Here is a 26,659-nt window from a genome sequence, read left to right as displayed (position 1 = left end):
ATGCTTTGGAGTTGCTACCTGCTTCAGATGCTTCTTGGGACCACGAGCCATGGCTGCATTAGGCAAGGAAAGAGGACCTCCATCTTCCCTCTTTTTTTTTTTTAATTTTTATTATTTTATTTTATATTATTTTATTTTATTTTATTTTTTTGAGACACTCTTTCTGTGTTGCCCAGGCTGGAGTGCAATGGTATAATCTCGGCTCACTGCAACCTCCACCTCCCGGGTTCAAGTGGTTCTCATGCCTCAGCCTCCCGAGTAGCTGAGATTACAGGTGCAAGCTACCACGCCTGGGTAATTTGTATTTTTAGTAGAGACTGGGTTTCACCATGTTGGCCAGGCTGGTCTCGAACTCCTGGCCTCAAGTCATCTGCCTGCCTTGGACTCCCAAAGCACTGAGATTGCAGGCATGAACCACTGTGCCCTGCTAGAGTTCCCTGTATTCCCCTTTATTGGAGCATTTGCACATAACTGTTAGTCTGTCTTCCTCCTTGGACTAGAAGCTCCTTAGAGGCTACGTATGTCTTATTTTATGTGGGACTCCTCCCATACCAGATGCTGACTGACCTGTAGTAGACAGATAACAAATATTTGCATATCCACAGATACATAGTGAAAGACAGGATCTAGAATAATAGTCTTGAGCTGCAGTTCAGCTCAAAGACATATTGATGCAGACATTGCTACACTTCATACAAACAGCAAAGATGATCTGTTCTTTCCCCTTTGTACACAAATGGTTGATCTGTATACACTGGTGATCTGTATACACTTGGTGATCTGTATGCACTGGTGATATATATATACTTGGTGATCTGTATACACTTGGTGATCTGTATACACTGGTGATCTGTGTACACTTGGTGAACTGTATACATTGATCAGCACTTGTTTTTTTTTCCCCCCATTTTGTCTTTTTGTTTATTTTATAATATGATATATACAAAATAATATTTGTAGGATATATGAAAATTATAAAGCATAATAAAATGAACATCTGTTAACCTACCACTCATCTTGGGAAACACATCACTAATGTTGCCTCAACCTCTTTGCTCTTCTCTTTTGTCATTTCCCTGCCTCCTCCCAAGAGGAAGCCACCATCCTGAATTTTATGTGCATTTTCCTCTCACATTAGAAAAATGTTTTGTCATATATGTATATCTTAATGTATGATTAATTTTTATTCTGGAGACATAAAAATAGGATCATGCTGTATATGGTCTTTTGTGACTTGCATTTTTCACTGGACATTGTGTAATTCTTTGTGTTGTGTACCTTCATGTCGTATCTTGGTGATTAGTTCACATTAGCATATAAAGAACTCATTTTTTTTTTCTTGTTACAGCTGTGTATATGGTCAGTACATCATATAATTTAATAATAAATACTTTGCAGCATTTTTTTCCCTTTTTTTTCTTTATTTTTAGCTATCTCCTACAGGAAGGAAGCATTTTTTTTCTTTAGCAAGATTCTTTCACCTATATTTCTTTATTCTTATTCTTAGAGCCTTGAAAACCATTTGGTATAGTGTATGGTATATGAAATTCTGGAAACCCAGGATTGAATTTCTTTATTTTGTTTGACATTGTACCTTGTGTGAAAACACTTGAATACTAATGCTTTATGCACTACTTTCTATGAAAACTATGGATTTTATACTTAAAAAAAACTGGTAAAAATATATAATGTAAATTTATCCTCAACAGTTTTAAGGGTATAGTACAGTATTTTTAATTGTATGCACATTATTGTACAACAGAACTTTAGAACTTTTTTATCTTGCATAACTGAAACTCTACACCTTTTGAACAACACCTCTTTTCCTTTTCCCCTTGGCCCTGGCAATTACCATTCTACTATTTTTTTAAAGTGTATTTGATTACTTTAGATACCTTCTATTATAAGTAGAATCATGCTGTATTTGTCTTTTTTTGATTGACTTATTTCATTTAACATAGTGTCCTCAGGGTTCTTCCCTATTGTCATCTATGACAGCATTTCCTTCTTTTTTTAAGGCTGAATAATACTTCATTGTATATATATAACACATTTTCTTTTTCTTTCTTTTTTTTTTTTTTTGAGACAGAGTCTCATCCTGTCGCTCAGGCTGGAGTGTAGTGGTGCGATCTTGGCTCACTGTAGCCTCCGCCTCCGGGGTTCAAGTGACTCTCCTGCCTCAGCCTCCTTAGTAGCTGGGATTACAGGTGCCTGCCACCATGCCTGGCTAATTTTTGTATTTTTTGTAGAGACGAGGTTTCACCATGTTGGCCAGGCTGGTCTCGAACTCCTGACTTCAAGTGATCCACCCGCCTCGGCCTCCCAAAGTGTTGGGATTACAGGCGTGAGCCACTGTGTCTGGCCCTTGTTTTCTTTTAAAAAATTAAAAAAATTTTTTTAAACTTTAATAGTTTTGGGGGAACAGGTGGTTTTTTTATTATATAGATAAGCTATTTAGTGGTAACTTCTGAGATTTTGGTGCACCTGTCACCCAAGAAGTGTACACTGCACCCAATGTATATCACATTTTCTTTATCCATTCATCCTTGGATGGACATTTAGGTTGCTTCCACATCTTGGCTATTGTGAATTATGCTGTAGTGGGTATAGATGTGCAAATGTCTCATTAAGGTCCTGTTTGCAGTTCTTTTGGATGTATATCCAGAAGTGGGATTGCTGGATCATATGGTAGTTCTATTTTTAACTTTTTGAGGAACTTCCACACTGTTTTCCATAGCAGCTGCACCATTTTACAATCCCACCAACAGTGTGCAAGGGTTCAAATTTCTCCACATCCTAACAATAACGCTTGTTATTGTCTGGTTTTTTTGATAGTGACCATTCTAACAGGTGTGAGGTGATATCACATCGTGTTTTGATTTGCATTTCCCCAATCATAAGTGATGTTAAGCATCTTCTCATATGCTTGTTGGCCGTTTGTATATCTTATTTGGAGACATGTCGAATAATTCCTTTGCCCGTTTTAAAATTCGCTTATTTGTTTTTCTGTTATTGAATTGTAGGAGTTCTTTGTATTCTGTTCTAAAATCCTTGAACTGTTTTCCTACAGGCTATTTCTTAAAATTATGAAGCCCTTTGTGATTTGGTCTTATGTTTGCTTTTCCAGCTGTATATCTAGCCACTTCCCCTCAGGAACCCTATGATTCACCACATAATCCACTTAGAATCACTTCTTGTTCTCAGAGCAAGGCTATCTGCTTTTGTGCACATGTCATTTCCCCTGTGTGGCATATCTTCCACTTAGTGTTTTGTGGGGTGTGGATAGAGTTGGTGGTGGTGGCCTTGGAAATGTTCTGCATAGATGGCATTCATCCCATAGATGGCCTCCACCTACTGAGTTCTACAAGCAGTTTGGTATGGTGGGAAGAGCTAGCATTTGAGACAGAGTTGCGCTCTGTCACCCAGACTAGAGTGTGGATCTGTACAGCGGCATGATCACAGCTCACTACAGCTGTGAATTTCTGGGCTCAAACGAGCCTCCCACCTCAGCCTCCTGACAAGCTAGGACTATAGGCACAAACCACCATACCCTACTAATTAAAAAATGTTTTTCTTTAGAGACAGGGGTCTCACTATGTTGCCCAGGCTGGGTTTTTTTTTTTTTTTTTCCCCTCAGACAGAGTCTCACTCTGTCGCCCAGGCTGGAGTGCAGCAGCACAGTCTTGCCTTCATTGCAGCCTCCACCTCCCGGGCTCAAGTGATCCTCCTGCCTCAGTCTCCTGAGTAGTTGGGGCTAAAGGCACATGCCAACATGCTTGGCTAATTTAAAAAAAAATGTTTTTGGTAGAAATAAGATGTCATTATATTGCCCATATTGGTCTCGAGCTCCTAGTCTCAAGCAATCCTTCCACCTCAGCCTCCCAAAGCATTGGAATTATAGACGTGAGCCACCACACCTTGCTGAGCTTGAGTTTAAACTTTGGTTTTGATATTTACTAGCCATGTGAACTTTGTAAATGTACAGTTGACACTTGAACCCACACAGTTGAAAATCCAAGTATAACTTTTTTTTTTTTTGAGACAGAGTCTCTCACTTTGTCACCTAGGCTGGCATATAGTGGTGCGATCTCCCCCCAGCTTCAGCCTCCCGGGCAGCTAGGACCACAGATGCATGCCACCACGCCTGGCTGATTTTTTGTATTTTTGGTAGAGACAGGGTTTCACCATGTTGCTCAGGCTGATCTCAAACTCCTGAACTCAAGCAATCCACCCGCCTTGGCCTCCTAAAGTGCTGGAATTACAGGCATGAGCAACTGTGCCTGGCTTCCAAGGATAGCTTTTGACTCCCCCAAAATTTAACTCCTAATAGCCTACTGTGACTGGAAGGCTTACCAATAACGTAAACAGTTGATTAGCACATATTTTAATGTAAAATGTATTATATGCAGTTATTCTTATGATAAAGTAATCTAGAGAAAAGAAAATGTTATTAAGAAGATCATAAGGAAGAGAAAATATATTTACATTCATTCAGTGGAAGTGGATCACCATAAAGGTCTTTATCCTCATTGTCTTCTTGTTGAGTAGGCTGAGGAAGAGGCAGAAGTTGTTGGTCTTGCTGTCTCAGTGGTGGCAAAGGCAGAAGAAAATCCAGTCCACATTTAAGTGGACCCTGGAAGTTCAAACCTATGTTGTTCAAGGATGCTCAGTTTTTTGGAACCTGTATTTTCTGATCTGTAAAATAGGGGCAATAATTAACCTTATAGGACTAATACAAAATTTAAGTGAGAAATAACATATAAAATGCCTAGCATATAGTAAATCTTCAAGGTGATAGTGATAAGGCAAAAAAGAAAAGCAGCAGCAGTTGCTGCTGCTGCTGCTGCTTTCCCTCCATGGGATCACTTGTATTTGATGGGGCCATGGGAAATGATGTTAGACTGAGGCAAGGTGCTAAAGGCAGAACACAAAGGAGCTCTTTCTGCTCCTGGAGGACTGGTTTGCCAGCTGCAAATTAAAGTTAGAGATCAGGTGAAACTTCTGCCTGCAGACAGCTGGTGACTTCTTTCATATAGTAAAAAAAATGCTTTGTTCATATCTTTCTAAAAAGAAATGCTTCGCTGATGTTATTCTGCTGCCCATGCCTGCCTCCTCCAGTACATCTTCCATGTTATTCCAGGATATGGCTTTTTTTTTTAATTTTTCAAAAAAAAAATTTTTTTTTTTTTTTTTTGAGAAAGTGTCTTGCCCTGTCTCCAAGGCTGGAGTGCAGTGGCATGATCATGGCTAACTGCAGCCTTGACCTCCTGGGTGCAAGCAATCCTTCTGCCTCACCTTCCTGAGTAGCTGGGAACACAGGCATGCACTGTTGTGCTCAGCTAATTTTTAAAATTATTATTTGTAGAGACTGGGTCTCTCTCTGTTGCCCAGGCTGGTCTCAAAACTCCTGGGCTCAAGGAATCTTTATGCTTTGGCCTCCCAAAGTGCTGAGATTACATAGGCATGAACCACTGTGCCTGGCCTATTTTTTATTTTTATGTTTATTTTTATTTTTTGTATTGTTATACATATTTTTTAATTTATTTTTTATTTTATTTTTTTAACATTGTTTATATTAATTTAAAAAATAAATAGAGATGAGGTCTTGCTCTATTGCCCAGGCTGGTCTCAAACTCCTAGCCTTAAGCAGTTCTCTTGCATCAGCCTCCCATAGTGCTGGGACTACAGGAGTGAGGCACTGCACTGGTGCAGAATGTGGCCTTTAAAATGAAGAGTGTATCTATTACTACCTTCAACTCTTTCAGTCCAGATAAAGTCCTAACTCCTTAACATGAATGATAAATCTCCTAATGATCTGGTCTTCACCTACCTCACTGGCTTGTCTTTCACTGTGTCCCATGTAGTGGAAATTTGCCTTTTGTGTGTGTGTGTGTGTGTGTCTGTCTGTCTGTCTGTCTGTCTAGCATCTGAACTTTTTTCTTACATTTGGGAAATTCTACAGAGTCTTGGTGGGGAACAGGACCTGTCTCACACCTCAAAATCTGGAAAGTTCAGGTACTCATTTTTCCCTGTTCCTTGGCAGCTAGAGCACAGGAATGTGACCCAGGCTCAGCCAATAGAACTTTGAATCTGCAGTGAGTGATGCAGAAGATCATGGACAGGGTCAGTGATAGCAGTGGTAATAGTGAGGGTGCTCTCATGTTATACAGGCAGTGGTGTCTCCACCAGACTGTTCCCGTGAGTGGTTCAGCCACAGTTCTGGCTGCCTACTCTACCTTGATACCAGCCTAATTTCAGAGCCTAGATTTTTCTAGCCCTTGCGTTAGATCTGTGAGGTTACCCATTGTTTTTCCAATAAATTCCTTTTGTTTTTAAAGGAACCCAAGTTGGTTTCTGTTACTTGCACTTATGAAGAGCCTTAGTTATACCACCCTCCAGCACCAGGTGCCCCATTTACATTAAATACTCTCAGTTCTTCCCAACTGACCATGCTTGCCTCCACTTCGGGGCTTTCTCACATTCTTTTCTACCGGGAATACCCTTTATCCCATTCTTGATCTGTTTGACTCTTGATGCTGCTTGAGAACTCAGCTCTGTTGTCCTGTCACTCTTTCTGCGAATCTTTCCCCAGATGTCAAGATTGTGTTAGCTCCTCAGTGCTCCCACAAAATCCTCTGCTTATCTCTATTACAGTACTTGTCACACTCTGCTGTAATTGTCTTTACATTCCTTGGGAACATAGGCGAGTATTATGTTGAGTATCTTTGTACTGTCTTTGGCAAATAATAATTATGATCTAAATTTTATTTGTCAAATGAGTGAACAATTCTATTGAATTATACACTGTTAAATTATACACAGTTATATTAAAATTTATTTGCATATCTGTTTTCCCTAATAAACGGTGAACATTTTAAGAGCACAGACCTAGTTCTTCATCTTTATATCCTTAGTTTATAGGATATAAAAGTGCCTCCCAGCACTGTGGGAGGCTGATGCAAGAGAACTGCTTAAGGCTAGGAGTTTGAGACCAGCCTGGGCAATATAGCAAGACCTCATCTCTATTTATTTTTTAAATTAATATAAGCAGTGTTAAAAAAATAAAAATAAAAAATAGGCCAGGCGCAGTGGCTCATGCCTATGTAATCTTAGTACTTGGCTCGTAATAGATGCTGAGGGAACACTGGATACGTGAACAAGTGAATGAATGGCAGGATTGTTGTTTTAGAATTTCAGTTAAATAGTTTTCCCCAAAAGAAGGTATCTTCTTCCTTTTTTTTTTTTTTTTGAGATGGAGTTTCGCTCTTGTTGCCCAGGCTGGAGTGCAATGGCGCGATCTCAGCTCACTGCAACCTCCGCCTCCCGGGTTCAGGCATGCGCCACCACGCCCGGCTAATTTTTGTATTTTTACTAGAGATGTGGTTTCTCCATGTTTGTCAGGTTGGTCTCAAACTCCTGACCTCAGGTGATCCGCCTGCCTCGGCCTCCCAGAGTGCTGGGATTACAGGCATGAGCCACCATACCCAGCCTCTTCTTTGACCATATATGTAAAGATAATGTACCTGTACTTGGCTCATACTGAGTAATTGACATTCTCAGTTTCTTCTATGTGCTGGGATTGGTAGCCTGTTTATTAATAGGAAGATAGTGTATGCACATGAAACAGTAACTATTTGAGAGGTCAGTGCTAGGATTGGTAGTCTATTTATTAACAGGAAGATAGTGTGTACACATGAAACAGTAACTATTTGAGAGGTCAGTATTTTATGTGCCAAGGGAGTGATATGGACATGTTGGTTCAGTGTCATGCTAAATGTAACATCTTAATTGAGCCACTGAAAGTGTAATACCTAAAGCAAATATGTAGGATATGGCTATTGGTTAACTGGATTGATTAAAATGGGAGCCAAAGGAGGCTTTGTCTTTCTATTTTACTTGCCTTACATACTGCTTATATCGGACTGATGTGTTGGAGTTTTTCCTTATTCCTTTTTAGGTCCAAGACAACTTTGACAAGATTGAATTCAATAGGATGTGTTGGACCCTCTGTGTCAAAAAAAACCTCACAAAGAATCCCCTGCTCATTACAGAAGAAGATGCATTTAAAATATGGGTTATTTTCAACTTTTTATCTGAAGACAAGTATCCATTAATTATTGTGTCAGAAGAGGTAAGGTGTGGCTTGGGGAGTTTTTACTTGGTCATTTTAGCATTTAATAGACCTGGCTTGGTATTTTTTCTGTTAATTCAGCATAGATATGGAAGGAGATCCTTGACTAGTGTTTTTGGATCAGAGGCAAAGCAGCCTGAATATAGAAAAGCCCCAAATATAGTAATTTGGGGCATGTAATACCCCTGGAGATTTACAGGGAAAGTGGGTCTCTTCTTCTCTAAATGACTATGATGATAAGTGAATCTATTCTCATGTCCAAAGAGTATTCTGTACAAGTCATAACATAATTTTCATACTACTTGCATATTGACAAAACGTAGTGGCTGAGTGCTGGTACGTGGGAAACACATAAGATCCAGAATGTTGTTTTCAGGGCTGTTTTGTGTGAGTAAATACTATTCTTGTTTCAAGGTCCAGGGTGATGACTTTCCATACCTTTCAAAGTAAAAGAAACAGAATGCTTGTTTTGTTATTTTCCCTAAACTTCCAAAGGAAAAAAATAATAGGAGTATGGCTTCTGTGCTATCTAACTGTCCTAAAAAGTGACACATGTTAATACATGGTTATTACAGTAGAAAATTCAGAAAAGATTAATATACACAATTAAAATCAGCTGTAGTCCCCACACTTAAAAAAAGTCATCTATAATCCCTTAACCTTGGACAAATGATTTAACCTGCAAATCTTCATTTTCTCATCTGTGAAATAAAGCCAATTACAATGTTTACTCTAAGGGTTGTGAAATTCTGCATTTAAAGGATTTAGTTTAATGCCTAGCACATAGTATGTACTCAGTAACTCTTAAGACTACTCTTATTACATGCATTTTTGCATACTAGTCTGATTATTTTCTTTGAATAAACTTCCAGCAGTGGAATTCTGTGTCCTAAGAAATGCACACTTTCAGGGTATTAGATGAACAAGGCAAAGTTGCCCTTTAGAAAGGCCGTACCGAGACATTAAAGGGTGGGAAGGATTTTGACCAATAGTGAAGGCAGAGGAGAATTCTGGATGGAAGCAACAGTAGGCAGTGTTTTATGAGTCAGAAAAGCAAAGGGCATGTTCTAAAAGGAGTGAGGGAGGTATCCAGCTTGACTGAGTTGCCAGTCAGGATGCTTACTTAGAAACAGCCACAATGGCTGATTCCAGCCAAAAGGGGAATTTTTTTTTTTTTTTTTTTTTCTTTTTGAGACAGAGTTTCGCTCTTATTGCCCAGGCTGGATTGCAATGGCGCAATCTTGGCTTACTACAACCTCCACCTCCCAGGTTCAAATGATTCTCCACCCCTCCGAGTAGCTGTGATTACAGGTGCCTGCCACCATACCTGCCTTTTTTTTTTTTTTTTAAAGAAACAGGGTCTTACTCTGTTGCCCTGGCTGAAGTGCAGTGGTGCAATCACAGCTCACTGCAGCCTCAACCTGCTGGGCTCAGGGGATCCTCTTGTCTCAGCCTACTGAGTAGCTGGGACTACAGGTGTACATCACCACACTCAGCTAATTAAAAAAATTTTTTTTTGCAGTGATGGGGTCTTGCCATGTTGCCCAGCCTGGTATCAAACTCCTGGCCTCAAGTGATCCCTTTACCTCAGCCTCCCACAGTGCTGAGGTATGAGCTACTGTGCTCATTACAGGCATGAGCTACCGTGCAGGGCCTAAAAGGGAATTTTTTAAAAGTATGCTGGATAGCTTACAGAATCATCATGATGGCTTAAAAAACAGGTGTGGAGGCTATGCAGTTTGATCTGTCCTATTTACTGTACTGGCCACTTCTGTGAGGAACAACAAGGAAAATGCTGCTGCCACCAGAGGATGGGTTTGCACTTATACCATGGAACACATCTGGTCCTGGACACTGATTGCTGCCTGTATTAGTCCATTTTCATGCTGCTGATAAAGACATACCCAAGACTGGGCAATTTATGTAAGAAACAGGTTTAATGAACTTACGGTTCCACATGGCTGGAGAGGGCTCAGAAAGCATGTCTCACATGGTGGCAGACAAGAGAAGAGAGCTTGTGCAGGGAAACGCTCCTTTATAAAACCGTCAGATCTCATGAGACTTATTCGCTATTATGAGAACAGCATGGGAAAGACCTGCCCCCATGATTCAATTACCTCCCACCGGGTCCCTCTCACAACACCTGGGAATTCAAGGTGAGATTTGGGTAGGGACACAGCCAAACCATATCACTGCCCCAGAACTCAACTTTTCCTGGAACTGTTCTTCCTACGAGGGAGAGTTCTCCATAGTGCCCACTTCCCAATTATCATCAGGGTATGATGTATCTAATTGTCATGGCCTAGGTCAGGCACTGTGCACTAGCTGCAATGGAGTCTTGGAAAGGATACATTTGCATTTTCAGCTTCTACATTGGCAGGTAGGGATTTCCCCAGACATAAGAAAAGGGTTAAATGCTGGGCAGTCAAAAAAGAATGATACATGTCCTTTCTCACTGCAACATGATGGCTGTGAAGAAGATAGGTGGTAGACGAAGCTGGAGAGTTTTGACTTTATCCTGTAGGCAGTGTGGAAAGATGAGCCACTGATGATTTTTGAGGAAGAGAGTGATAGGTGAATAGATGAAATATGGAGACATGGGAGGTGAGAAGTTGAGAGAAGCTAAGTGGCATTGAGGACTAAAATACAGCGAGAATGGAAAAGAAGGCCAGATGGGAAGAACCTAGAGGTCACAGGACCAAGCATATAGTGCCTGGCTGTGGGGAAGTAGAGACAAGTTTCAGGCCGGGGCAACTGGGGAATAATATAGTATATTTGTTTAAAGCATGGTCTCTGAAATCAGACTGACTGGTTTGAAACCCAACTCTACCACTTATTAGCTTTGTGACAAATTACTCACTCTCTCTTGGGTTCCCCATCTGTAAAATGGGGATAACTACTTTTTTCATTGGGCTCTCTGAGGATTGAAAAAGATGATGTATGTGAAACATTTAATAAAGTGCCTGGACCCGTGGTAGCTGCTCACTAAAAGGGGTGTGTGTGAATGAATGGTAGGATGATGAACAAATTTGGGACATATTGCATGATGATGGGTTTGGTACATTTGGGATTTTAGGTGGAACATCCTTGTGGAGCTGTGCACTAGAAGTGTTTATCTACAGCTTGTGAGAGGCCAGGGCTGGAGACAGAGGTGGGGAAACCACAGGAGTAGGTTAGATCAGGGAGGAAGACTGTAGTTGGAGACATGAGTGCCAAGGACGGAACCTTGGGACCATTTCTGTAGCAGAAAGAGGAAGTCGATTTGGCAAAGGAAGCTGAATTGAACACGCTATGAGGTAGGAGAACTGGGAGAGTGCTGAGTCATAGATGTCTAAGAAACACAAAGTTTTAAGAAGCACAGAAGTAGTTACTGGCATTAGATGCTATGGAAAAATTAGACAATGGTAAGTGAGAAGTTGCCCTTGGATTTAACAATTAGGTGCTCGCTGGTGATCAAGGAGAAGGCAGTTTCACTGTAGTGGTGGGAACAGTTTCTTAGTGCTTAATAACAATAATGATGTAATCATGTATGTATGTTAAAAAGGAAATGAAAAATAAAACATGCTATGAAATTTTTGTCCAAGGAAATTGTCTAGCTTAATACAGAGGTGTATAGAAGGGAATGTCTGTAGAAAAGAATATCCCAGTGGTGGTTTTAAAACCTAGCTGCTGCTTGAAAGAATTGTGCAAATAAAATTTACAGTATGTTAGGCTAAGTGTGCTGGCTCAAGCCTCTAATCCCAGCACTTTGGGAGGCTGAGGCGGGCAGATCGCTTGAGCTCATGAGTTCAAGACTAGCCTGGGCAACATGGTGAAACCCTGTGTCTACAAAAAAATACAAAAATTAGCTGGGCTTGGTGGTGTGCACCTGTTGTCCCAGCCACTCAGGAGGCTTAGGTGGGAGGATGGCTTGAGTCTGAAAGGGTGGTTTGAGCCCAGGAAGTGGAGCTTGCAGTGAGCAGAGAGTGGCATCATGCCACTGCACTGTAGCCTGGGAGATAGAGCCAGACCTTATCTCAAAAAAAAAAAAAAAAAAATTACAGTATTTTAAAACATTTTGTAGTTATACTGTGTTCCACAATTAATTGTGTTTTCTTTGAAAAACTGGATGTGGGGTGGGTCTCTTACCCTTGATGTTTTGTTTTTTTCCATCACTAAAATATTTGGTGGACTTGAAAGTGACCTTGTCCTGATTTCAGAATTAGAAATTAGTGAGTGTTTTTATTGCCTTAGGCAGCACTTGCTTAATGTGGATGACATGTCAATGGCATTAAATCACCATTGAGCCACAGGCTGTGAAGGGAGCCAGTCAGCATCAGTTTTCTGACTACTGTGCCTAAGAAACTCAAAAGATTTGTGCTGCAGGCATCCCGAAGAATTGGGACCCACATGGGCCTTGATGTGCGTTTCTGTAGGCCAGAGCCCAGCCAAGGCTCCTGGCATGTTTATCTTCACCTTTGCAGGCTAACAGAAATGTCTTGATTCTCTTTCAAATCAAGTTAATCTCATTTGAGAAGTGAACAGCCTTTCTTTGATTTGTTAGAATAGCCAGGCAGCATACCTTGTCATGTTACTGTTTGGACTCACTCTGTGCTTTGACAGCTTTTACTCTCTCATCATTTCTTCTGGTTAGAAGTAGAATTTGAGTTAGTTTTACAGATTTTCCTCTGGGGCCAGGAGTGCTTGTGTGGGGAAAGAAGGGATCATTGGAGTAGATTATGTGAGATTGCTTTGTCTAGCTGCTGAACTACCCTCCTGAGGTTAATCACATGGATTTGTATTTATGGAGCTCTTAGCCTATCACCTGGCCTTTGACCAAGCACTGCAAACTCAAGGTCATGCTATATTATGAAAAATACATTCTCTGTTAGCTTTTGCTTCCTTTCTGAATAATAACACTTCAAAAACTATATTTGGACTGATTGTAGACTTACAGATTTTAATAAAATTTAATGTGAAAACAGATATATTTAAAAAATAAATTTTGAAGTATAATGTCTTAATTTTTCATGAACATATAGCTGGGTTTAACTTGTTATCTTATCAATAGTTTTTAGGATTTATAAATTTGAAGTAATACTTCTTTCCAATAATCCACTTACCGTAATGATCATTTGCATTTTGTTTAGAGTATTTTTTAAGAAAGATTTTTTTTAAGCCTTAATTAATACAATGTAAAATATAACCAGTCTGACTCGGTGGCTCATGCCTGCAATCTTTGGGAGGCTGAGGTGGGAGGATTGCTTGAGCTGGGGAGTTTGAGACCAGCCTGGGCAACATGGTGAAACCTTGTCTCTACAAAAAATACAAAAATTAGCTGGGCACAGTGGCACATGCCTGAAGTCTCAGCTACTCGGGAGGCTGAGGTGGGAAGATCACCCAGGAGGCAGACATTGTAGTGAGCTGTGATCATGCCACTGCACTCCCGCCTGGGGGACAGAGTGAGACACTGAATCAAAAAAAATAAAAAAATAAAAAAGATATAATTGTCAGCTGGGTGCAGTGGCGCACACCTGTAATCCCAGAACTTTGGGAGGCTGAGGCAGGCTGATCACTTGAGTTCAGGAATTCGAGACCAGCCTGGGCAACATGGTAAAACCCCATCTCTGCAAAAAATATAAAAAATTAGCCAGGCAGGGGTGCTGAAGTGGGTGGATCACTTTGGCCTGGGAGGTCAAGGCTGCGGTGAGCCAAGATCACTCCACTGCCTCCAGCCTGGGTGACAGAATGAGAACCTGTCTCAAAAAAAAAGATATAACCATGGCAGTTAGCCAGGTGTGGTGGTGCATGCCTGTAATCCCAGCTATTTGGGAGGTTGAGGCAGGAGACTCACTTGAACCCAGGAGGTGGAGGTTGCAGTGAGCCGAGATTGTGCCACTGGGCAACAAAGCGAGACTCCATCTCACAAAAAAAAAAAGGTTACTGTTTGCTTTTGATTCAGTTTTCTGTTACCCAGAAAGTAGTGTCAAGTATGTTAAATAAATATTTAAGTGACTTACATAGTGAAGTTAAGATGTTTCTGTCACATAGATGTAAGAAATAGTGTGTCCCCATTTGAGTTCGTTCCATAATTTTTGTTAGAATATATTCCTGGAAATATGTGCCTGCGAAGTATAGTTTTTATTTAGTATTTGTTTCTCACAGAACCAGGAACAAAACAGGATGTGGCTCTTGTGTACTTATTTGGAAGAATTGCCTTGATGCAGTTAAAAATTGAACCTGAAATAGTTTTAAGAGATCCTAAATAAATAAAACCTATTAAGCCAATAAAATGCCCCTTATTAATGATGATAGAGAAAGAATTTTTAATAAAATAAATTTTGGAACTGAAGGCCTCGAAAATCACATGCATCTTGAAAGTTTTTTCTTTGTTATTTTTGGTGAAACTTGCTTGGAAGGAGGAAGTAAGCTGCTTCCTGAAACTGAATGAGCTCTTAGAATTGATGCAAGCCACTAGAGACTAAAACGGCAACACGTGATTTATTATTTAGTATAATTGAATAGTGGAGAATGTTAATGTTTGTCTCTCCTTGGCTCAATATAATGAATCAAAAGGCCCTTAAGTTATTTGGTTATGATAAGTATATGATTGTGTTGAAAGTCAGCAGGAAATGAATCTAGATTAGTTGTCTGGCACAGTCACTGTTAATGCTGAGCAGATCGAAGCTGGGTGCTAATGACAACTTCATAAGGCTTGGGAGGGCACCTTCAGAAAGGTTCAGGATGAACCTGGCAAGCTACTTCTAGAGCTGAGTTTGCTACTAATAGGCGCTTTCTGAGTTACAAACATAAAAAGTCATCTGATTTTGAAAAGGAAACTGAAGCTTGGAGTGTGAATGGCTTGGGTTCAGTAAGAGGTAGGTGAGGAAGAGCTAAGGCCGATTCTTGACTTGTGCCAGGACATGGTCAATCGGCTCTACCATCTTGTCTCACCCACGTGTAGTCATACTGCACACACATGTGGCTATACATATGTGCTTCCTTTGCCTTGCTACTGAAACTTCAACTTGTGCCTGTACTCCCTTTACCCCAAGTTGTAATCTGCCAGCCTGGGCCCTTCTTTTTGCTGCCTTAGGGAGATTGAATTTCTGTACCTGTTAATGCTACTGATTATTTTACCTTGAGCAATTGTTTATCTTAATGTCCTTTTTGACTCCCTTTTTCTTGCTTTTATCTCTTCAATCTCTTCTTATTTTTTATTTTTTTAAAGATGGAGTCTAGCTCTGTCTCCCAGGCTGGAGCGCAGTGGCGCAATCTTGGCTCACTGCAATCTCTGCCTCCTGGGTTGAAACGGTTCTCCTACCTCAGCCTCCCGAGTAGCTAGGATTACAGGTGCGCACCACCACACCCAGCTAATTTTTGTATTTTTAGTAGAGATGGAGTTTTGCCATATAGGCCAGGCTGGTCTGGAACTCCTGGCCTCAGGTGATCTGCCCGCCTTGGCCTCCCAAATTGTTGGGATGACAGGCGTGAGCCATCACGCCTGGCCTTCAATCTCTTAATCTTTTTATATCTTTCTCTTTTCTGTCCCATTTTCTCCTTCCCTCTTCCCTTTCTGTCCCATTTTCTCCTTCCCTCTTCCCTTTTCCCTCTTTTTCTTAACATTTTCTGTTTTTCTCTTCCTCTGCCTATGCCTGTTACTTCTCTTTAAAGAGCCAAGGAAATACCTGATAATATCTGATAAGTTTAATAGAAGATGACATATCTCCAACAAGAGAAAGAAAAGATCTAAGCGTGTTTTTCTCCAACAAGTAAATTTTGGTAAACACTTACCATGTGCTGTTTTTAGGGTATAAGATAAATCTTTGTCCTGAAAGAGCTTACAGCATCTCATCAAATTAAATCAATAGACCTTTTAATATATTTTTTCTTTTTTTTTTTTTTTAATGAGATAGGGCCTTGTTCTGTTGCCCAAGCTCAAGTGCAGTGTTGTGATCATAGCTCACTGTAACCTCAAACTCCTTGGCCCAAGCAGTCTTCCCTGTTTAGCCTCCTGAGTAGCTGGGACTACAGGCATATACCATCACACCTGGCTAACTTTTTAATTTTTCTGTAAAGATGAGATCTTGCCATGTTGCCTAGGCTGATCTTGAATTCCTGGCCCCAAGTGATCCTCCTGTCTCAGCTTCCCAAAGGGATTACAGGCTTGAGCCACCACACCTGGCTTCTCTTGATATATTTTGAACTTGTGATATTTTGTGAATATATATGCCCTTGCAAACATGCGTGTCTATTTTTCTGTTAAAATATGTTATTTTACAAAAAACATTATAACCAAATTATTGGAAATGCAAAGAAGGAAAAGGAAAAAAATTAACTCATGATCCTATTGTAACAGATTAAACCTACTATTTCTGACAAATAGTTGTCAAAATAATTACATAATCTTTATGCAGTAGAAATAATAGGTAAATTTAGTTTTGCATTCTTCACTTTCTTTTGTTTCATAAATGCTTTCTTTAAATGTAATTTTGAATGGTTGAATAGTATTTCACTCAGTGCAGAAGGGAAGCAACATTAGTGGAGTACCTACTATGTGATGGGCATTGTGCAAATTGCTCTGTATTTGTCTCATTTCACCCCACAGCATTTCTGTAAGTATTATTATGCCCATTTCATAGAGGAGAAAATTAAGGCTTAGCTTAGTTAATTTCAGTTTAGCAAACATTAGTTGAGCTCTGAGGTACCACGCTGAGCTTTGGGGATTAAAGATGAGTGGGACATGGTTCCTCCTACAAGGAATGCAGAAAATGGTAGAAAAGCAAATGAGTGAAAATACACTAAGTGCAGTGACCTAGAAAAGGAACACGTGACCTGGGTTAGGGTTGGTCAGAGCAGGTTTGCTAAAGCAGCAGTGCTTCTCAAAACTTTAGTGTGCAAATGGAAGTACTAGGGGTTTTTGTTAAAATACAGATTCTGATTTTTGGTCCTTTGGTTGGTCTGACAGTCTTCATTTCTAACAAGCTTCCAGGTGGTGCTGATGTCGCTGGTCCGCATGCTTCGTTTTGAGTAGGAATATTCTAGAGGATGTAGGACTTGAATAAATACCAATTAACTGGGTCGAGAGGTGAGAAAAGGTATTCTAGACAGAGAAGACAGAATGGGGAATGACATAAAGCATAAGGAAAGTATGGTAAGAGGGTAAACTACTTATAATCTATGGCAAGTGGTGGCAAACTACAGCTTGCTGGCTAAATCCAGCCCACAGCCTATATTTGCATGGCACATGTGCTAAGGAATAGTTTTTATATTTCTAAAGGGTTGTAAAAAAACAAAATCAAGGAAGAACCCGTGATAGGGAGGCACAAAGCTTAAATATTTACTGTTAAACCATTTACAGTAAAATTTGCATCACCTGATCTGTGGTATTGGTGGTATTGGTGGAGTGTAAAGTCTGAGGTGGGACATGTTTGAGAAAGCAGGCTGGGGGATGATCACCAAGGGATGCAGAGGAGCTTGGCCTCTGTCTTTGAGGTGATAGGGAGCCAGGGCAGGGCTTAAAGAGGGGAGTGTCAGGCTCTGGCTTTTGTTTTAGAAAAATCCGTCTGACAGAATATATATAAAAGGTGGCGACCTGGAGGTAAGGATACCAACCAGGAGGCCCGACCAAAAGCAGATCAAGTAGAAGTGACAGAGTTCAGAGCTGCCTGGGACAAAGTTTTAAATTTTATTTTCACTGCAACCCATAGGAAGATAAACATTTTATATCATGACCCAGCACGCATACATACTCAAAGCAAAACTTATCACAAAACACTATTTCTTTATTGTGGATGAACTCACATGTTTTTCATTCCATTAAAAAAAAAATGCTGGTTGCTACCCACTAAGTTGACTTCATAGTGGGCCATAACCCACAGTTTTCAAACTTATTAGGGAGCTAATTTAGGGAAATAAAACAGCAGGATTATGTCATTGGTTTGATGTGGGGGGTGGGGAGCAAGAATCCTGACATGGATGTGTGAATGGTGTTATTCCTAATGGAAATCAATAATAGAGGGGGGAAGCCATTTGGAAAGTAGAGAGGATTCATTCATTTTTGGACATATGTTGAGTTTGAGAGCACTGTAGGATATTTGGGCTTTCCAGAAAATAAGAGGTATCAATTCTTATTCAGTTTTACTGCCTTATTGTTTTGTTTAACTGCTGTTATTTCTTTCTTTCTTTACTATTTTTTTTTTTTTGAAATAAGAGTCTTGCTCAGTTGCCCAGGCTGGAGTGCAGTGGCACGATCTCTGCTCACTGCAACCTCTGCCTTCAAGGTTCAAATGATTCTCATGCCTCAGCCACCCGAGTAGGTGGGATTACAGGTGTGCGCCACATGCCTGGCTAACTTTTTTGTATTTTTAGTAGAGATGGGGTTTCGCCATGTTGGCCAGGCTGGTCTTGAACTCCATGCCTCAAGTGATCCTCCTGCCTTGGCCTCCCAAAGTGTTGGGATTATAGGTGTGAGCCACTGCTCCTGGCCTAACTGCTATTATTTCAATAGCAGTATTTTCTACACAAAGTATGATGTTTTAGGATTTAGTAAGCTTTTCCTGCTCAGGCTAGGTATTCCACCATTATTTACAACATTGTAGTGTTCCAGTGGGAGGAAGCAGCATGAATTTTGAATAATTGGCTTATGTGGAAAGTTTGTAAATTGATCAATAACTTGTACATATTACTTTAAGATGTTTAATTTAGCGCTTGTTTGTTCAGTAAGACTAATGTTCTGATATATTGAAATATTTAACAGAGTAATCAGATCACATTAATTAGTTTGTATACTGTCATATATGTGCAGTTTGTTTTAGTTCTGCAGACAAATATACTACACTATTAGAGGGTTATCAGTTTTTGATTCCTTTACTTATTCTGCACTAATACAGACCAGTGGCATTTTATTTATACTTCTCTCCCTATATTTTAGGAGACTCTAAAGATAGGCATTTTTGGAGTATTTCCTAAGTTGAACATATCAGTGTTTATAACGTAAATACATAACTATGTTAAAGTTTTTTTTAACTAGGAAATAATTGTTTCACATTCTTTATATAGATTGAATACCTGCTTAAGAAGCTTACAGAAGCTATGGGAGGAGGTTGGCAGCAAGAACAATTTGACCATTATAAAATCAACTTTGATGACAGTAAAAATGGCCTTTCTGCGTGGGAACTTATCGAGCTTATTGGAAATGGACAGTTTAGCAAAGGCATGGACCGGCAGACTGTGTCTATGGCAATTAATGAAGTCTTTAATGAACTTATATTAGATGTGTTAAAGCAGGTAAGAATTCTGTTACTGTTTTTTTTCTCATCTTTAGAATTTGACATTTTAAAATTAATATTTTTATCACAAAGATGAGTATAAATCACTTATTTTCTTACACTGATTTCATTTTTTTGTTTTTTGTTTTTTTGAGACAGTCTTGCTCTGTCGCCCAGTCTGGAGTGCAATGACATGATCTTGGCTCACTGCAACCTCCATCTCCTGGGTTCAAGGGACTCTCATGCCTTGAAGGCATGCACCCCCATGCCCAGCTAATTTTTGTATATTTAGTAGAGATGGGGTTTTACCATGTTGGCCAGGCTGGTCTCGAATGCCTGACCTCAAGTGATCCACCCACCTCGGCCTCCCAAAGTGCTGGGATTACAGGTGTGACCCACTGGGCCTGGCCTGATTTTGAATAGGAATAAAATTTCTTATTTTTCCAGTCTTGTATTAGGCTTTCATTAAAAAAAATTATTTGTGCAATTTTAAAGTGCAGTTAAGAATACAGTTAAAAATATATATATTTATATTTTGGCTGGACGTGGTGGCTCATGCCTGTAATCCCAGCACTTTGGGAGGCTGAGGCAGGCGGATCACGAGGTCAGGAGCTCGAGACCATCCTGGCCAGTATGTTGAAACCCCGTCTCTATTAAAAATGCAAAATATATATATATATATATATTTTTTTTTCAAGACAGAATTTCGCGCTGTCACCAGGCTGGAGTGCAGTGGCATGATCTTGGCTCACTGCAACCTCTGCCTCCCGGGTTCAAACAATTCTCCTGCCTCAGCCTTCTGAGCAGGTGGGACTACAGGCTTGCGCCACCACGTTCAGCTAACTTTTGTATTTTTAGTAGAGATGGGATTTCACCAGGTTGGCCAGGATGGTCTCAATCTTTTGACCTTGTGATCCACCAGCCTTGGCCTCCCAAAGTGTTGGCATTACAGGTGTGAGCCACCACGCCCAGGCCATTTCCAAAATATTTTTAAAGTATCTTCCTGTCATGTGCACATTCATAACCACTGATCCAGAAAGATCTCCATGGCATAATGTCGAGTGAAAAATAGGAGATATCTTGTAATCCCCTTCAGGTAATGTTATGCATGTGTGTAGAGCTGTCAGGAAGGTGCTTGCCAAAATGTTTATAGTGATCACCTCTAGATTGTGGGATTTTGGTGAATTTTTTTCTCCTTTATTCCTTTCTGTATTATTGGACTTTCTATATGATTTTATATTATTTTTATAAAATCAGAAAAATACCTCTACTTATGAAAAAAAAATACCTTTATGTAGCAAAGTTGCTTTTGTCTTATTTAGACTGTCCTCTTTTTCTCAGCACCCAGCATAGCAGATGAAGCTCGATGCTTGTTAAATACAATTTATATTTTTTTGGTGATTCTTTGAAACTTCTTACATTATTATATTGAATAATAACTGATTTGGGATTTCCTTACTTTGATCCTTTCTTTCTTCCATAGGTAATAGTGTTGTCTGTGTTCTTTTTTTTCCTAATGGAGCACGTCATAAACGTTGAGGCTGAATTTGTATAGGTTTTTGGTGCTACAAAGAGGTATGAGACGTGGTCTCCATCTGAAGTGGAATTCTCAGCCTCTTAGGATGGCAGGATATGACTGTAGTAGAATTGCAGTATGAGATAGCTTTTGCTTAAATGTCCAAAGATTAGGAAACTGAATATGTAATATGATTAGAACTTAATATAATAACCAACTGAAACTTACAATCAATATCATATATATTTAATGATATGTGTATTCTATCATGCGCTATCAGCACCTGTAGACTTAATGCTAAAAATAGCAGCTATTCTTAAACAAGCCTGAAGGGCTTTGGCCTATAATAATGTGTAATTTTGCTTAAGTAAACATTTGAGTCACACACCTTTGAGGCCAGTCTGTGGGAAGGAAATACAGAATTAGTGAGTGTGAGCTTAGAAGCCACATTTAGAAGCCAGTATTTGAACTCCTGGTGCAGTATTTTCCTGTTGGTCTGGGGCAGAGTTCCTCCCTCAGAATACCGAGAGGTCAGGCAGAAAGGTAGGTTGGTACCAGAGGTGGAAGTCCTTGACTATTTGGTTGAGAAGATATATGTGACCAAGCTTTAGCATTTTCATTGATTGAGTTTTTACTTACCTCAGTCATTTAGCATTTTCATTGATTGAGGCTTTACTTATTTTATTTAAAAATTTTGGCTGGATGCGGTGGCTCACGCCTGTAATCCCAGCACTTTGGGAGGCTGAGGTGGGCGGATCACGAGGTCAGGAGCTCGAGACCATCCTGGCCAACATGTTGAAACCCCATCTCTATTAAAAATTCAAAAATTAGCTCGGCGTGGTGGCATGCACTTGTAGTCCCAGCTACTCGGGAGGCTGAGGCAGGAGAATCACTTGAACCTGGGAGGCAGAGCAGTTGCAGTGAGCCGAGATCGCACCCACTGCACTCCAGCCTGGGCGACAGAGCGAGACTCCTAAAAAAAAATTTTTTTTTGTAGAAATGAGGTCTCACTATGTTGCCCATGCTGATCTTGAACTCCTGGCCTCAAGCGATCCTCCTGCCTTGGCCTCCCAAAGTGCTGGGATTACAGGCATGAGCCACTGCATCAGGCCTTGATTGAGGTTTTAATTTACAGAGAATCATTGTTGGGGGTTCATTCTTTCTTTTTAAGTGGAATAGACCAGTATAATGAACTCCCACATACCCATCAACCAGCTCCAGTAACCACCAACATGTGGCTAATCCTACCCCACCTACTTTTACCTCTCCTGTATTATTTTGAAGCAAATCTCAGGTATTTTATTTTGTTTATAAATATTTCAATAGGTATCTCTAAAAGATAATGATTTTTTTAGAAATCTCAAATGCTACTTAATATCAAGGGGATTCTATTATCTGCATATCACTTTGGGGAGGGGTTGTCTCTGAAGTGTCTGAAATTATATGCAAATTTTTGTCGGTTATGCTTGCATGACTGGTGTAATGCCCCTCCATAGATTCTCAGAGGGTCCAAGAACAATTGGTGTTCATGTTTTCAGGATCATATATCAAATAATGGAGTAGGCAAGTATATCAAGGAAGAGATGTCAGCTCTTACAAATAAAAAGACAAGAATTTATATCACATTTAATCTTTCATAGGGTTACATGATGAAAAAGGGCCACAGACGGAAAAACTGGACTGAACGATGGTTTGTACTAAAACCCAACATAATTTCTTACTATGTGAGTGAGGATCTGAAGGATAAGAAAGGAGACATTCTCTTGGATGAAAATTGCTGTGTAGAGGTGAGTCTACTCTTACTTCTTTGCATGATTACCCCGTGCTGCACCCTGATGCTGAAGTAGCTTCTCACCTTCTTCCACCTAGACTCTAGAACCTTAAAATAATCCCCAAATTTACATTTCCAAAATAATATAGGCATACAGTTGCCATGGTTTCTGAACCAAAAATTAAAGATAGCTGACAAAATTTTTTTCTAATGTGAATTTATTTTCAACCTTATACTCGTGAATGAAATATAAGGATTAAATCATTTATTGGAACATTTAAGGAATCATTTATTGAATAAAATGGAGTCATAAAAGAGATAACAAAGTAAAAAAAAAGTTCAGTAAGACAATATTTGGAATCACGAATATGCCAGAAAATCTGGGACATTTTGAGTGCAAAAAATGAAAGAAGATGTAAGCATTGTCTTTGAATACTTTGGGTGACTTTCAGAACACTTTATTCGTAGGTACTAATTCTTTAAAGAAGTGAAATTCTCAAGAACATAAATTTTTGAGTTTTTAATTTTTGTATGAACTGTCCCCGTGTCTGTATGTGTTGAATAACATTTAACTACCTGAAATCTCACGCATAAACTATAATGTATTTTAGTGAATAATAATGTCTTGAGATGTGTGATGCCCATGAAGGAGTCTGCTTAGATTTAACTAAACGTGGAGATCTACAAGGTTACCAAAGGCCAGTTTACTCATAAACATATAGGACAGAAACCACGGGTTGCCAGCCACAACATTCCAAGTGCAAGGAGAGAAAGCCACATTAAGCAGATGTAGGAATCACCCTGGCTTAGGTGCTTCATATCCCATAGGAATTAATACCTCTTGTAACATCATCACAGATGTACCTTCCAGGATTCCTGCAAGGGAGGTGCTCAGGATAAGAGCTGCTATACTCAGGAAATCCCAATGCATGGCATCCTATCAGGTCTTTATAGTTTTACCAGTCTAGATGTAGTATACCAACTGGGGTCATTTTTACCACAAGTAATGTGCTTAGGGAACAGCATTCGTAAATCAGTAATATGCATTTATAGGTATTTTTCATTGACATTTTCAGCTCATTTTTATAAATAATTCAAATTGAATTTCATTTAAATACTTAAAATTTTGAAGAACTAATTTTGCTTTCTGTTTTAGTCCTTGCCTGACAAAGATGGAAAGAAATGCCTTTTTCTCGTAAAATGTTTTGATAAGACTTTTGAAATCAGTGCTTCAGATAAGAAGAAGAAACAGGAGTGGATTCAAGGTAAGGTGATTTTTTATTATTTGCCATGATATAACTTGAGAGCTCTGACTTTCTTTTTTTTTTTTTGAGATGGAGTCTCGCTCTGTTGCCCAGGCTGTAGTGCAGTGGTGCTATCTTGGCTCACTGCAACCTCCACCTCCTGGGTTCAAGCAATTATCCTGCCTCAGCCTCCAGAGTAGCTGGGACTATAGCCACCACGCCCAGCTAATGTTTTTGTATTTTTAGTAGAGACGGGGTTTCACCATGTTGGTCACGCTGGTCTCAATCTCCTGACCTTGTGATCCGCCTGCCTTGGCCTCCCAAAGTGCTGGGATTACAGGCGTGAGCCACTACACCTGGCCGAGAGCTCTGGCTTTCTAGTTTTGAATCTTATGAAGGATGCTAAGGCATTATTTCCTCATTGTCTGTAGTTATTTCTGCATGTGATACAATAGCTGAGAGAAAAACAAATTAAGATGAGCTCTCAAAGTTTTCATTAGTTTTATTTGCGTAATGAACTTTGGGTAAGTTATAAATGGGAGATTTACTTTTAAAATAGATTTTGGGGTTGCAAGTATAGTTCTGCTACAATGATATATTGTGTAGTGATGAAATCTGGGCTTTTAGTGTAACCATCACTTGAATAGTTGCTGTTAGGTAATTTCTCATCCCTTGCCGGCCTCCTGCCTTCCCACATTTCTGAGTCTCCAGTGTCTATTATTCCTTGCTCTATGTCCATATGTACACATATTTTAGTTCCCACTTATAAATAAGAACATGTAGGCCGGGTGCAGTGGCTCATGCCTGTAATCCCAGCACTTTGGGAGGCAGAGGCGGGTGGATCATGAAGTCGGGAGATCGAGACCATCCTGGCTAACACGGTGAAACCCCGTCTCTACTTAAAAAAAAAGAACATGTAGTATTTTATGTTCTGTTTATGGATTATTTCAAGAAATACTTCAAGATAATAGCCTCCAGTTCTATCCATGTTGCTGCAAAAGACATTATTTCATTCTTTTTTTATAACTGAGTAGTATTCCAAGGTATATGTGTGTATGCACACACTACAACTGTTGGTGGACACTTGGGTTGATTCCATATCTTAGAGATTTTAGGTTTTACTTATTATTTGAAGAATATAGAATTTTCCCCTTTAAGGACTGTGAAGAATTTTAAAGTGGCCATCTTGAGCTTGAGGTAATATGTAAAAGAAAAGAGGAATTATGCAATAGTTTTTTAATACTTCAAGTGATTTTCAAGATCCATTTTACTTCCACAAGAAATCACTAGTTTTGGGTAACTCAAGAACACAAACTTTTGAATTAATAACCTTTAAAAAAAAAATTCAACTTTTATTTTAGATTCAGGGGTACATGTGCAAGTTTGTTACATGGGTATATGTGTAATGCCGAAGTTTGGGGTACGATTGAATCTATCACCCAGGAAGTGAGCATTGTACCCAACAGTTAGAGTTTTCCAACCTCTTCCCCCCTCTCTACCTCCCATCCCAGTAGTCCCTAGTGTCTGTTGTTGCCACTTTTATGTCCGTGAGTACCCAGTTTTTAGCTCCCACTTATTAGTGAGAATATTCAGTATTTGGTTTTCTGTTCTGCGTTAATTTGCTTAGGATAGTGGCCTCTAGCTGCATCCATGTTGCTGCAAAAGACATGATTTTTTTCTTTTTTATGGCTTCGTAGTGAATGAAAAACTTTAAAGTGTTCCATTATTCCAAAATTGGTAAAGAATAAAATGCAATATAAGAGCGCTTTTTAAAATCCTGAAGGAGATTCTGAATATTATATTCTTAAACATAGATAAAATTATGTTGTATTGGAGAATGTAGTCATTTTTGATGTGGTTTAAGAGTTCGAGGCAAATGCACCTGGTTTGAGTGCTCTTTCCTGGGTCTCTTGGGTTGAGTTATAAATTCTGTAACTGCTTTTCTCTTCTGTGGAGTGGGGATAATAATAGTGCGTTCTTCCCAGGGTAGTGGTAGGATTAGAAAATAGATAATGACAGATATACTCACACATTTTTCAAAATGACATAGATTGCAAACAATCTAGCTATCTATTAATAGGGAAATGGTTGAATAAGTTATGGTTTAGCTGCACAGTGGTGTACCATGCAGTACTTCATGTATAGTACTTTTGGTGTACCATGCGGTACTTTATGTATTGCTACTGGGAACTGTGAGATAGATTAAATGAAAAAAACTGAGGGTCAGAAGAGTGTGTTGTGCCATCGTTTGTGTGAAAAGAAGGTGGAAGACGTATATACATATTTATTTGTATAGGCTTATACTATCTCAGGAAAGATGCATAAGAAACTGTTAGCATTAGTTGCTAGTGGGGAGGAGAATCTAGTACTTGAGGGACAGGAGTAGGAGGGAGACTTTCCTGTGTGTCTTTTGAATTTGAATAATGTGAAAATATTAGCTATTCAAGAAATTACATTTAAGTAATTTGAAATATCAAAAAAAATCAGATGTTGTATAACAGTTAGATAATGCATGTAAAGAATATATTTATTTTATTTTTAAAATAAATGACAGCTGCTGTTACCTGTTATCTCAGGAAGGGGTTGCATAAGGCATAGATGATAGGCCAGCTAAACACAGTAGGTTGCAAATTAGATATCAGAAATTTGAATCTCTGTCTTTACTGTGTCTTAATCTTGTTTGGCTTTTTGAAAAGTGTAGAGAAAGGAGTTGAAAGTACTGTCATTAGTTCTTGAAAGTGTGTGCAA

The 26,659-nt window shown here is 39.4% G+C and overlaps 1 protein-coding gene across 2 annotated transcripts in view; it reads left to right on the top strand.

The window, feature by feature from the left end:
- SWAP70 (switching B cell complex subunit SWAP70) overlaps positions 1–26,659 on the top strand; it is an 85,517-nt gene that overhangs the window by 38,900 nt on the left and 19,958 nt on the right. Inside the window, exons 3-6 of one of the 2 annotated variants that reach the window (XM_002822037.6) lie at positions 7,958–8,131; positions 19,172–19,399; positions 22,537–22,683; positions 23,824–23,932. In XM_002822037.6, the coding sequence (XP_002822083.1) occupies positions 7,958–8,131; positions 19,172–19,399; positions 22,537–22,683; positions 23,824–23,932 (658 nt within the window). The remainder of the gene's footprint in view (positions 1–7,957; positions 8,132–19,171; positions 19,400–22,536; positions 22,684–23,823; positions 23,933–26,659) is intronic. The other variant, XM_002822038.6, reaches the window with a different exon arrangement.

This window comes from Pongo abelii, chromosome 9, assembly GCF_028885655.2.
Source record: "Pongo abelii isolate AG06213 chromosome 9, NHGRI_mPonAbe1-v2.0_pri, whole genome shotgun sequence".
Taxonomy (NCBI): domain Eukaryota; kingdom Metazoa; phylum Chordata; class Mammalia; order Primates; family Hominidae; genus Pongo; species Pongo abelii.
The sequence above is the reverse complement of the archived record's forward strand: the minus strand, read 5'-3'. Positions and strand labels throughout refer to the sequence as shown.